At 44.1% G+C, this 14,124-nt stretch overlaps 1 protein-coding gene across 7 annotated transcripts in view; it reads left to right on the plus strand.

The window, feature by feature from the left end:
* DYM (dymeclin) overlaps window positions 1-13,230 on the plus strand; it is a 210,578-nt gene extending 197,348 nt beyond the window's left edge. For all 7 annotated transcript variants that reach the window (XM_066569260.1, XM_066569261.1, XM_066569265.1 and 4 more), the window contains one exon: window positions 10,742-13,230. In XM_066569260.1, coding sequence (XP_066425357.1) covers window positions 10,742-10,891 — 150 coding nt within the window. In that variant the 3' untranslated portion in view covers window positions 10,892-13,230. The remainder of the gene's footprint in view (window positions 1-10,741) is intronic.
* The last annotated feature ends 894 nt before the right edge of the window (window positions 13,231-14,124 follow it).

The following is a 14,124-nucleotide window of genomic DNA, read 5'->3' on the forward strand; positions in this document are numbered from 1 at the left end:
AAAAACCAAACAAAAATCCCAACAACAACCAAAAAAAAAGTAAGAAAAGGATAATATTTATGTATTACTGCATCAGGATATGTACATTGTCCATACAGGGTTCCCGAGGTGCATCCCTCTGGCATCAAGGCAGAGTGCCAGAGGAATCAAGGCTTCTGTGCCCTACCAAAACATGAAAGTGTGGGTCATGTTCTTAAAGTCCAGTAGTTTCCTTCACTGTCACATGCATATCCAACACCTTCTGCTCATTTTGTGTTGCTGATTGCACGGCACACACCATGGCCATGAGAGTTTTATTTGCACAACAGTTGGATCTTTGGTGGGAGTAGGAGCCGGGCAGCAGGGAGAGGTTTATCTGGGGTTTGTTTCAGGACGGTGGGATGGTGCCGTAGCCTAGGTGGGGCAGCCATCCGTGATGTTATCTGCAGCACAAAGCATTTCCATGATAAACAACATTCCTTGTATTTTAGACTAGTCTGCTATCGAAGTCAAAACAACTGCTCCGGCTTAAACAGTAGCTCTCACTGCTTGAAATGTAAAATACATAATTGGCTGTAAGGTTTGTCTAGAGCAGATTCTCCATGTCTTTTAATATATAGCTACACATATTAGTGTACATTCATTATTCAGCAGGGTTATTTTCTGTAAAGTTTCTATCATTTATGCACTTCATAGGCCCTTTTAAATCCTTTCCAGTGAGTTTTTCTTTATTGTTAAAAAAAGTTTAATAAATTATATCGATCAGACTAAAAGTGTGTAACTCACATTTCAGAAAATAATTAGCAGATGGTTGTCTCTGACATGAGAAGTGGAATATTGTTGGGCATTTGTAGTATTGGCTTTGTGTTTAAAAAAGGCTGATGAAGGGAATATAGATCTGTCATTTTTATCCCAAAGTTGAAGCAGACTTTGTCCAGATACACAACTTAATTCTTCTCTACTGCCTTCACTTACAATATCTCCAAGAGGAGGCTTTGCCTTTCCCAACCCTACCTCACCCTCCTTTGAATTCTTCCACATTGTGGAAGAATAATAAAATAAAATAAACAAATTGCCTGGGAAGAATTATTTTGATCTTTGGCAAGTCCTGAACCATAAAAAGCCTTTCTTGTTTCATATAAGGGTTTCCCACTGACCAGGTGATACTGGGGCTCTGAGAGCACCATGAGCTTTTTCTGGAGGGAGCAGGCATCTTAGGATCTCACAGATCACAGAATCACAAAATTATTTGTGTTGGAAAAGTCCTCTAAGACCATCAAGTCCAGCTATTCCCCCAGTAGTGCCAAAGCTACTGCTGATCCATGTCCCCAAGAGCACATCCACACAGCTCTTAGATCCCTCCAGGGATGGTTATCTGCTCCAGATCTGGTTTACTGCAGAACTGATCTTCCCCTGCCTTCTCTTCCTTCCTAGACTTTATAAATACATTTTCTGTCTTCTGCAGCGTGATTCAAACAGTGCATGTGCATGTATGGACTTAGGACAACTTGAGCTTTTGCCCAATTTGAGATCTTCTAAGAGTTGTTCCTCATGAGATGTTCCCAACGGATTTATTGCTGCCAATTTCTTAAACTTTACCTTTTGCACACTTGAAAAGTGGCAGAATTCATAGAATCATAGAATCACTGAATGTTTTCAACTGGGAGGAACCTTAGAGCTCAACTTGTTCAAACCCCCTGCCATGGGCAGGGACACCTTCCAGGTTGCTCAAATCTCACTCATAAAATTCTGGAAAGAAAAAAAATACAGCCTTGACTCAGCTTTGTTTGGCAAGTGAGTGGTATTTGGGGGTTTGGAAAGTCTACATAAGGTGCAGGGTTTAATTCTGAGACTTTGGAAATTTATGTATTTCTGAGCCCTTCTTTGAGGGCACTGGTAAAGCATTATGGCCTTAACTGTGAGTTGAGGCATCTAAAATCTAGTTCTATTCTTGTAACCTTTTGTTAGCAGGTCTATAAGTTTTCTATATAAAGGTGTCCATGATGAGTGATTTCTAAACTTATTTCAGTTTTAACAAAAATGTTTGCTGAAAACCTACTGTTTTTCGTGGTTGTGTAAACCTTGCACATTAATCTAGAGAAGAATGGCTTGCAAGCTGAAGCACAGGAAGCCAGGGCTTAAACTTATTTGCATCTTCCTTACCAGTGTTAAAAATAGGGACTACTGTTATGAAATGTGCATTTTCTGCAAATCCCATGGTAGGAAAGGCTTATATGTCTGCTTCATATCCATAAAAGTTTTTATGAGTTGATAGACTCATCCCCATTTGTGCTTTGGTGCCCTTTAATGCCACTGAGAAATGGGTTCAGGGATTATTCAGTTTTTTGGATTTTAATTCCCTAAATTCAAAAACACACAAAGGATTTTAGTTATTTGTCTGAGTGGTTGGTCTATGTACATAAAAAGTGCTAGAGCAAGGTCAGGACCAGAAATGTTTCTGTCGGTTGGGTCAGTAGCTTTGTTTCTTCCATGTGTTTAACTCTCTTCTTGGTTAGGCTTTTTTTTTCAATGTTAAAAACATCCTTTGTTTGAATTGTTGTCATTTTGAGTTGTTCACTTTTTGCTCTGACCTGTATTCTTTCTTCTAAAATGCCACTGTATTTTCTGAGAATTACCGTTCTTTCAGGTTAAGCTCTGAAGTGAATGAAAGTTCTGGTTTTTGTTGATGGTACCTCATTTACACGTCCTGCCTTCATCCTCATGCTTCAAGTGTATTACATACATCAATCTCTCTATTTTCTCTTTATTTAGTAAAGCAAACATGCATTGTATTTTCTGCAGTGTTGCAAATGTCCTCGTAGTGTTCCTGTTGTTTTCTGTCTCCACGGTCTGACAAATTTGGCTCCTGGATGTTGAGCAGTCCTCTTGGAAATGTTCTGGAAAGATCTGTGTCCATCTCGACAACATGACATAGAGAACATTCCTGACAGGGAAAGCAAATTATAGTTAGAGCTGTAAATCCTTGAACTGTGACTATAAATGTCAGGATGCATAAAATGTATGTAGAGATTAATGATACTTAACCGTGTGTGATATGTAGGTTTGGTTCAGTCTTTCATCTTGGTTATCTTTTCCTCCCATTCCAAAATTTCCTCAGGTGGACACAGGATCTCTGAAGCAGAGCAGAAACTCAAATCCCTCAAACTAAGGGATTGAGGGATATTCACAGAATCCCACAATAATTTGGGTTGAAAGGAAGCTTGAAGCTCATTGCATTCCAATCCCCTGCCATGGGCAGGGACAGCTTCCACTGTCCCAGGCTGCTCCAAGCCCCATCCAGCCTGGCCTTGGGCACTGCCAGGGATCCAGGGGCAGCCACAGCTGCTCTGGGCACCCTGGGCCAGGGCCTGCCCACCCTCCCAGCCAGCAATTCCTAATTGCCAAGAGCCCAAAATCTGTGCCTGCCCTCTGGCAGTGGGAGCCATTGCCTGGGTGCTGTCCCTGCAGGCCTTGTCCCCAGTCCCTGGGCAGCTCTGCTGGAGCCCCTGGAGGCCCTGGCAGGGGCTCTGAGGTGTCCCTGGAGCCTTCTATTGAACAGCCCCAGCTCTCCCAGCCTGTCGTTATAGCTGCTGACCAATGGTCCTGTTTGTTTTTGGTGCTGTCTAGAAGTAGCCCAGAGTACAGGTGTTTCTGATGTGGAACCCAACAAATCCTGAAATACCAGATACCTGACCTTGTCCTAAGCTCAGATATCTGCATTTATACAGTGCTTTTTGAATCTGTGCAGATAACAGCCTGGTATGAAGACAAAAATGGCACAGTTTGGGACTGTTGACATTTATCAGCAGTATTTCTTTCCTGGAAGGAAAAGAGACAAGTGTGTATGTGTTTGTGTCTCTGAATTTCTAGGACTTTAAATTTCTCACTATTTGCCATTCTATTCCAGACAGAAAAGCAGTCTTCTTATGGTACCCTGCAAAGCTTTGTGCCCTGGCAGGTTTGCCACAAACATTTAACTCATTTAACTAATTGTGGTTTTACCAATAATTATCTAGGCAGAACTGTTTGATTGATTTTTCCCAAAATGACCTGGCTTCTCAGTACTCTATAAAAAAATTGGTAATTGCTGAACTCTGACCAGAGGCACGTCTGCTTCTCTGGCAGTAGTTCACATCTGACTCTGAAAATTCACTGCTGAGCATTTGTTTTCCTGCAGCTGTGGTTGTACAAACCTTTACTCAAAGTGATCTGAAAACAGAAATCACATATCAATGAAACATGCTGAAACAGTTCTCTCTCTATAGATTAACTCCCCTGCCCTCCTGGACCTGGAAGATTGTGGCCAATTAGAATGTGGGTTACCTGTCTTACAGAATTTTGCTCCCTGGGAACAACGTTGTTGTCTACTACAGCTTGTGTAGTTGCTTAAACTTTCATCATTCTATTATTAGAAATAATACTGTATTTAATATATATTTAATAAATAATATGTAATACACTTATTATATTTAGCTTGTGCACAGATGGTTTTGAACCTCTTATTACCCTAAGTTTTATATTTCTTTTTCCACCTCCCTGCCATGCTCTGAGCCCCCATTTTCTTCACTGTCTTTCTGTTTGCACCTATTCCTTAGGCAGATCTCTGAACAAGATGTGTGGCTCACACTTAGTCTAGCACATTTCCTGTTTGCTTCCTTCATCTCCCCACCATCATCTTCTATGCTGGGAGCCCGAGGAGGAGAGAAAGATGGTATCAGGCAGGTGTGGTGTAGCCCGTACAGATACTTCACCAGAGCCACACGCTTTCTGTCTGTAGTCAAAGAGAAGCACTGCAGACACGAACAGAACCTGAGAGAAAGATCAAACAGCCTTAACGCCCCACGAGAACTAAGTAATTGCAAAAATTCAATCTGTCAGTATCTTGGAGCGAGCACCGAGACATTTTCTTCCACGAATTGTGGTCTGTTAAAGAACTCAAGTCCTTGCATTTATATAAAACCCAAATATATCAATGTTTCCATATGTACCTGTGTGTCCATACCATGAACAGTGTGCCAGGCATGATTGTTGAGTCGTTGTCAAGATCCTTGGCCATTAATTTGACTTAGATTGGTATTCTGGGAACCAGATTTCCACGTGGCATTGAGGACTTGGCAGTCAAGTACAGGTGTCACTCCTCTGCCCAAAATCCTCACAGATTGCTATGTTTGGTGCAAGGCAGGTTTTAGGGGCGATCCTTGCTGGGGTAAATATTCTTTATAGACCCTATAACAGAGGCTTGGTACAGTGCTGAACCTGAGCCCTCTTTTTTTCCCCTGCCATTTGATGTATTTTGCTAATGAGGTCCAATCCTACAGATGCTCTGCAGGCAATATTGCTATATTTAGCAGAAACAATATGAAACACATAATTTGCCATCAAGTCATTAGGTTACCAAACAGGATTCATGGTAAGCTTTTCAAACACAGAGAAATCCCATTTTCAGAAAGACTTTGAAGCTTTGGATTGATGTAAAGTTCACATGAATTTGACTCTCAAATGTGTTTAGACTCCTTTGAAAACAGCACTTCTCTGCTCAAAGAGTCACCTGCTTTTGAAAATACTGACTCGTGCTTGATTGCTATTTCAGAAACCAGAATTTCCAACCAGAACTTGAGGAAAAGAGGATTCTCCAGCTTTTTATTAATCCAGCTCTTTAATTTCTTTATTTTCCACAGTGACTGCCCCATATCTTTGATGAATGCTGCTTTTCATCCCGCAGAACATCTAGATCAGTGAAGAAGCAAAGACATTGCTCTTAAAGCAGCTCCATCTGCCCTTGCCTGTGTTATCTGAGTGGAGATCATCAACTGACATAACACTGTAGCCTTAGAGCAAGCTCTGAGGGTTCATTTGGAGGGAAGGGAATGTTTTATTTAATGTATGGCTCTTATAGCTCAGATGCCACTGAGCTGCCTGGAGCAGAGCCAGGTGCACTGGCCGTGATGTTCCCTTCCTCAACGTTAACTGAAAAAAACCAAACCAAACCAAAAAAAAAAAAAAAAAATAAAAAACACCAACGAAAAACCAACAAAACAAAAACCCAACAAAACTCCCCAATGTTGTTGTACTTCTGTGGTGGGGGAGTTACTGCAGTGCAGTTCTGTGTCTGTTCATAGGACTTCCCGTGGTTTTTCATCGAATCATATGATTGACAATGCAGACAGTCTGCAAAGTTCTCGGTCTGTCTCATTTGTACCCTCGTCCCAACCACGAAATCTGACTTCTGCTTTGTCTGGCAGAAGAAAACAAGATAGGGTGATGTGGTGGGGTGATTCACTGGAGCTGATAAGTGGTGTCTGTATTTAAACTGTGCCGTTCAAACCGTAATGTTACCTCTGTCTCTCACGTTTTCAAGGACTTTCTCAGGCTGATTTATTTTAAACTATCTGGGGTTGTCTGTCCATCTGTGGGGTGGCAAGAAATGCAAATACTGGCTCCAATGGACCTGTTTATGTCAAGGGAAGGAGTTCAGCAATTTAAATACTGAACATTGTTGTATATTGGATCAAAACAGGGTTTGGTTTGGGAGAGACTTTAAAGCTCATCTCATTCCACACCCGGCCATGAGCAGGGACACCTTCTGTCATCCCAGATTGCTCCAAGCCCCATCCAGCCTGGCCTGGGACACTGCCAGGGATCCAGGGGCAGCCACAGCTGCTCTGGGCACCCTGGGCCAGGGCCTGCCCACCCTCCCAGCCAGCAATTCCTAATTGCCAAGAGCCCAAAATCTGTGCCTGCCCTCTGGCAGTGGGAGCCATTGCCTGGGTGCTGTCCCTGCAGGCCTTGTCCCCAGTCCCTGGGCAGCTCTGCTGGAGCCCCTGGAGGCCCTGGCAGGGGCTCTGAGGTGTCCCTGGAGCTTCTCTTGTGCAGCTCAACAGCCCCAGCTGTGCCAGGCTGGCTCCAGAGCAGAGGGGCTCCATCTTTCCACATCATCCATCCAAACAAACAGGGCAGTGAAGGAAAAAAAGGGATGATTCATCCCATGCCAAGGCTTTTCCTCTATCATTAAGATTGCCATTTAAGATGCCTTAGCACGGTCTCTCTTTTTAAGTGGTGCTAAAAATCTGGTTCATTGGAGTGTCACCAGCTAGGGTGCCAGTGTCTTTCCAGAAGTAAGTTGAACACAACAGCAGCAAGGCAGAAGAAAATAGATTTGTGCACTGCAGGTTTGATGTGCCACTTTGGCGATTTTGTTAACTGTGATAAAGTCCTCACCACTGCTGGCTGGGTTATTTCTGGGAGTGCCCTGAGACCCATGTGGCCTGGTTGCTTCAGTGTCATCTCCTGTGTGTCTGCAGCACACAGCCAGGGCCCAAGGCTCCTGATCACTCATTTGAAGCAGGACATACAGGAGACAAATGGCACAAATATGAATTTAAACATTCCTTGGACTGTTACCTGAAAATCTTGAAAAGCTTTTTGAAAATCTTAAAGCTTTTTGGCACCAATCAAGCTTTTTACATGTTGTTTAAATCCTGCTGTTACAAATTGTTATAAAGTCATTCTCTTAAAGAAGAAACTTTTGATAATTTTGTTTGTTAACAAATTCTGTTTTCAGTGAACACCCTGTTAGTGAAACGGTGTGGGTAGTTTTTTGTCTCAACAGTGAATTTCTGCCATGGTTAATCTTGCAAGTTACTTCATAGAATCATTGAGGTTGGAAAAGCCCTCTAAGATCATTGAGTTCAAACATTAACTCAGCAGGACTGTGTTCACTACTAAACCATATTCCCAAGTGCTGCATCCACACCCCAAAGATGCTGGTGCAGTTCTCTCCATGCTGGACCTCTAGGATTTCTCATTTTAAATGAATAAGAAAACATGGCCAGCACACAGCTGTGGGTCGTTGCAGTCATCTAAAGAATGTGGGTTTGAATTGCTGGCCTGGAATTCTAATTTTTCATGTCTCATCAGCAATGCATTGAGCTGTCCTGAGCCTGCTGTTCAGGTGGACCCTCAAAAATCCATCACTCCTAATGTTATCTACATTCTTTTTATATAGACTCAATCAAAACTGTGTATATGTAGTGGCAGTGTGTATTACTGCTCTCCTTAAAAATCTCATTCTCCTTGTCTGCATTTCCAAGACACCCCCGCAGGCTGTTCAAAGCACATGTTGAGTGTCAGAGAGTCCAGGCTGACTGCAGTGAGTTACACTCAGCCTTTAATCTGAAATTGATTATTAAATTGCTGTGATACGATTGCAATAAATGGCAACATCGATCAGCCTGAAGAGAGGCTGAATAATAAAATCAATGCATGGCTTATTGCCTGAAAATATGAATGCTACCTGAGCCATTTTATGCTGCTCTTCCAGCTGAGAGATAATGGGATAGTAAGACCTGAGCATCTCAGATGCAGCTGTTGGAATTTCTGATGTAATTTTGCCTACTGTTTTGAGGCTGAAGATGTTTTTTAAGCTGCACAGGAGCCCAAGAATGGTCCCAGGCTACTGCCACGAATGTTTGCAAAGCCAGTAGCTCCATCTGTGACCCGAAGGTGAAAAAAAAGGTTGTGTTTAATTCAATTCAAATTAGAATCTTGAATCACTTTCCCCTCCTTCCCTCCCAGAAGGACTACCATGGGCTGCATCCCTGGTGTGAAGAGTGGCAGCTGTGTAAGACTTTCCTCTGGCTGGAAGTGCTGCCATGGTGTAATCGTGAGGTTGAACCATTCATTCTGCTGATGCAGGGCTGAACAGAATGTGCTCCTGTCTACACTGACCACAAGCCAGGAAGTTTTGGAAGGAAGTGGGGAAGATTACACTGAGGATAAGCAGAGTAGAATGTCAGGGCCTTTTTAAACAAAATAAATACTAATGAAAATATACATGAGGGCTTGGTTGGGGGGGTGGTAGAGGGGGAAGACAGGGACAACTTCAGAACTGGGAGCCGAGTTGGGAAGGGATAGAGAATGTCAATGAAAAGGAGGATCTCACAAGGCTGGTGAGAAAAGAAAGGTTAGGTGAGCACAAAAGGGAAAAGTATGCTAAAGAGAGAGGATAAGGATGCAGCGGAAGGGAGTTGGCATGGCAGAAGGCTGAGAGATTGGAAGTGAGAGATGGGGGGTGAGTATGGGTCTAAGGTACCTAAGAGTGAAAAAACCAAAGTGATGCAGAAGGTTAAGCAGGCTGGTCAAAACAGACTCGGAGAAGAGAGGTTGTAGAGAGGTGGTGGAAAGTGGTTTAGACGCACAGAACGGCTGTGGGAGAGTTCTCTACCACAAACTGCATGTCTGGCACAGGAAATTAAACTTGCTGATGTACCTTTGAGATTTTGGGCTTTGAACTCAACAGGGGTTAGATGCAGAGGAGCCTTTAACAGCCCTACCTTTAGCTGCCTCACTTCCTTGAACAGAGATAATGCAGAATCCTTTAGGTTGGAAAAGCTTCCAAGATCTCAGAGTTCAGCTGCTCTCCCAGCACTGCCAAGGCCACCACCAACCCATGTCCCCAGGTGCCACATCCACATATTTCTACAACTTTTCTACAAGTGTACATGTTTTCTGACTCCAAGAGTACAAATAACATGGGAGCATTGAAGTTAAATACCTAACCCTGAAAACCAAGTGTCCAAGAAATGCCCCCACAAAGGAGACTGATCCAGCCAGAATCCTTGTACCCTTAAGGCAAGGAAACAAGACACTGAGCTCAAGAAATAGGATAGGGAATCCCTTCATTATTAATGGGCAGAGAGGCTCCTTGGCCATTGCTGTGCTTGTTCTGATCATGTCACACTGAGGAGTTTATTCTTAGTGTTAGCCACAGCCTTATAAATAATAAAATGGGTCATGTTTTATCTTACCCCAGTGATCATTGTAATGCGGCTTTTGCCTGAGACTCTGCCAAGCTCAGACACAGGCAACATTTAGAAGTGAGTAAAGTGAAGAGCACAATGCAAAAGTAGACTCAGCTCTTTCCAAAATACACACTTACCAAGAGTGAACCTGGTGGGTTTGCAGTGTGCACTGTTTTGGGAGGGAAAAAATTAGAAAAATGGGAACTTGAGATTGCAGCATATCTGTCTCTTCTCTCTGGTGACTGGGGACAGGACCCAGGGAATGGCTGGAGCTGTGCCAGGAGGTTTAGGTTGGGTATCAGGGAAAGGCTCTTCCCCAGAGGGTGCTGGCACTGCCCAGGCTCCCCAGGGAATGGGCACGGCCCCGAGGCTGCCAGAGCTCCAGGAGCCTTTGGGCAGCACTGCCAGGGATGCCCAGGGTGGGATTGTTGGGGGTCTGTGCAGGGCCGGAGCTGGGCTGGGGGATCCTGGGGGGTCCCTTTCAACTGGGAATATTCTGTGATCCTGTGATACCATAAGCTGTGTTTATGCTTTAAGCCTTTTCAGAGGATTCTCCTGCTAAGGAGCCAAGTACAATTAATGGCAAAATGTTTTTTAAGGGAAAATGCAATAAATATGTTTGTACATGCACAGGCAAGAAGGCTTTTGAGGGGCTGCTAAAAATGAGTTTTCCTTGAGACCTTTGGGTTTTGTAAAAGATTCATGTGTTTAGTGTGTTAACAGGCAAATGGATTGTGACCAACAGTAAAAGGCTCAAATACAATATGCTAATGTAGCATTTAATTCAAAGAAGAAATTATAAATGTTCTCTTTATCCTATAAATATTTTCCTTGGGTTCTAATGGTTTAGTTCCTTCCATTATTTTTTTCACCAAACCTCTTTCTTCAGTGTTTATGTGGGCTGTGTGTTTGTAAGCAGACATGCAAACCTTCCCTCACTGGACTCTGGCTTCTTGTTGCAGAAGTTCCCTGAGCTGAAGTTTAAGTACGTGGAGGAGGAGCAGCCTGAGGAGTTCTTCATCCCCTACGTGTGGTCCCTGGTGTACAACTCTGCCGTGGCCCTGTACTGGAACCCCCGTGACATCCAGCTCTTCACCATGGACTCGGGCTGAGGGACACCCCGGCCAGGCCAGCCCCGCTCCATCCTACAGGAATTGAACCTCTGCACCCCTTCCAACCTGACCCCCTCCAACTGCCCCCCTGACCCCAGAGCCAGTGTCCAGCCCAGCCTCACGCTGGGACAGACTGGTGTGGGGCACTGATGGCTTGTAGGCAACCTTGTGTTTATAGTTCGTAACCTAGAGCTTGTTTGATGAAAATGAGGCCTTACACATGGGGTATGATGTTACTACCAACCACAAACCTGATTGTCCTTTTAACTTAACAGGCTAAATGAGATTGCAGGCTTTGATTTGGAAGCAGTGTTTGTATTTTTGGCTCTTTGGAGCGGGCAGCTTCCTTGGGTCAAGCTTTTTATGGTCTCTTGGATGCTGCCGTGGGGTGCTTGTTACCTAATCCTTGTTTCCACTCACAGCCCTTCGTTTCTGTGGCACTGGCTGCAGCCCTTAAATTGCTGTCTACACTGTCATCCGAGGGAACTAAGCAAGCAGCATCTTAATCAGGTTAGCTCCCAGGCAGATTCAAAACACTTGATTTAGATGTTTGTGGGAGGATTTTCAATAGCAAGTCTTCTGTTGTTGTTGTTGTTTGACTGACAAATACTCTCCAGAGGGCAAGAAACACCTGCTTTTGGAGTCAAGTCCCTTACAGACTTGTTTTTCTGTGCTCCTGTACAAAATTGTTCCTGGAAATTGAACGTGTAAGGGGAAAAAAAAGTCCAAAGAAAATAATTACAAGATTGTAAAATAGACCAGTGTCCTGTAAATCCGTGCGTAATGGTGACAGTTTGTTTTGGGGATCCTTGACAAAGCTCTGTGTTGAAAACCTCCTCTTGGCTTTTAAAGTTTTATGGCAGAAGTATAAATTTATCTGAATGTAGAATACTACTCTCTTTTTTGGTTGTTTTCAAGTGCCCTTTCCTGATATACCTGTTTCAGCAGTGGGAAAAGCAAAAGAAAGTGGTGTGATTTTGAAAGAAATCTCATTTTTCAAAGTGGGGATCGTATTTTGGGGATGCCTGTTGCACACACGTGCACCCACTCTCCTCATCCCACGTGCTGCTGTGTGGGGGACTGTCAGCAGTGCATTGCATGCCAAAACTTTAATTTCAAGGAATTAGTTCTTGAAGATGCGTGGCAACCCTCTGTATTCACTGCCTGCTCCAGCATGTTCTGTTTGTTGACCTGAGGAATCGGGTGCGTTTGCTTTCAGAAAGTCCTTTGAATGGCTTTAAATAGAATTTCTTGCACCGTTTCATCCCTCTGAAGGATGTGCTAAGATTGTACTTTCCTTTTATCTGCTTATTTAGAGACAGAAGTCCATTTGAGTCCTACACAAATGGAAATGCTGGCTTATAAAAAAAAAAAAGGAAGAAAAAAAAGCTTTCCAAATTTATTTAAATATAGCTGCAAAGGAATATATAGAGCCCATGAGCATTTAGGGCTTTGAAATGGCAGAAGCTTTTGAGAAAAGACAATGGTAAGACTGGAGATGCAGTGTTTTCTTAGGCAAATAGGAGAAATTAATGAACCATGACTGAGCTGCACATAAGTTGATCTGTATTTTGGATTTATTCTGTTTTGTTTTGGTCTTTGAGCAAACATCAAAAGGGGATAACTATTCTTGGTTACTGTAGTGATTTGTAATTTTGTCTTTATTAAAAGACTAAGAGTGTTTGTGAGTCAACAGGGCTGCCCAGATTTGGAAAGGTCAGTCTGAAGATGCACTTTTAAACCGTGGATTCTAAAGCTGCTGGGCTGGCTCAATGTTCATCTGTTTTAAACACTCTGGGGTGAGCAGCACCAGAGAGGCCCTGCCAGGGCAGACACTGCTCAGCCAGGTGTCAGACTGCAGAAAACCTGATTTGTCTGTGAAAGGGCTTTTTGCAAGAGAGGAGCAGATAAAGCAGCAGTCTGATAGAAAAGGTCCAGCAGCTGCTGAACCATCATCGGCATCGCACAGAAAATTCTCTCTCGCTGTCCTCCCGTTGTGGTGACACTGAGGTGCAGAGGCTTTGCTCTGATGGTGTAATCTCCTTGTGTGTTTCATTAAATGCCCTGCTCCTGGGTCCCAGCTGGTTTGGAACAGCTGGAGTTACCACCTAAAGCCAAAACAACAGAGCCAGACCAAGATTTAGGCAGAAATTCGTGCTGGTGCCATTGGCTCTCCCAAGAGCTGGAGTGTGACGTGAGCCTGGCAGTGTCCTGACATCTGCAGTCTGGTATGGTCACAAATACTCTGTTTTTCCTTCACCTTAGGGATCCTTTTCATTACTTTGTGTGAAAGATTTATTATGCATAATTACAAAAATAAAAAATGATGAAACAGTAAATACAGGGTGGTGTGTTCTATGTCACGGGTGTTGGCGTGGTCATCAGGCCCAACCTGATGGAGGTTTTATAATGTCCTCCATGATGCGCAATTAAGAAGAGTGTAAATTTATTTGTTGTATAAAGTAAATCAGTGTTCAAGTCAGTGTCTGGTAAAAGAAGGAACATGTCATCTGCAGTGTCCCGTGGAATGTCACCTCTTGCCAGCTCAGCTTTAATGGTCACAGTGGCCATGGCCTGGAGGGGCACTGGGAATGCACAGCCATGGGGGAAAGCAGAGGAGGGACAGGGTTGTCCACACAAGACCAGACCTGATGTGTTCTGCTCCCTCAGATTCCCTTTCCTGTCCATTTCAGCTGATGGTGTCTCTGGTTTTGGGGTGTGGGCTGGATATTGCGCCAGGGCCTTCTCCTGACCACATTCATATTTGGGGTGTCCTAACTGTGGCCTTCCAGAACCTGCGTGTACTGACAGGAGAGCTGGAGAGGGACTTTGGGAAGAGGCCTGGAAGGACAGAAAAAGGGGGAATGGCTCCCACTGCCAGAGGGCAGGGACAGATTTTGGGCTCTTGGGAATTAGGTGTTGCTGGCTGGGAGGGTGGGCAGGCCCTGGCCCAGGGTGCCCAGAGCAGCTGTGGCTGCCCCTGGATCCCTGGCAGTGTCCCAGGCCAGGCTGGATGGGGCTTGGAGCAGCCTGGCACAGTGGGAGGTGTCCCTGCCCATGGCAGGGGGTGGAACAAGGTGTCTTTTAAGGTCCCTTCCAACCCAGACCATTCTGAGATTCTATTACAATACTCTTGCTCTGAGTGATGATCACTGCTGTCACCGCCTGCCTGAGCTCCCTGAGCAGCTCTGGAGAAGGAAATCCATCACTCCAGGGCTGGGCAGGAGAAGGCA

This window comes from Molothrus aeneus, chromosome Z (assembly GCF_037042795.1).
Source record: "Molothrus aeneus isolate 106 chromosome Z, BPBGC_Maene_1.0, whole genome shotgun sequence".
Classification (NCBI taxonomy): Eukaryota; Metazoa; Chordata; class Aves; order Passeriformes; family Icteridae; genus Molothrus; species Molothrus aeneus.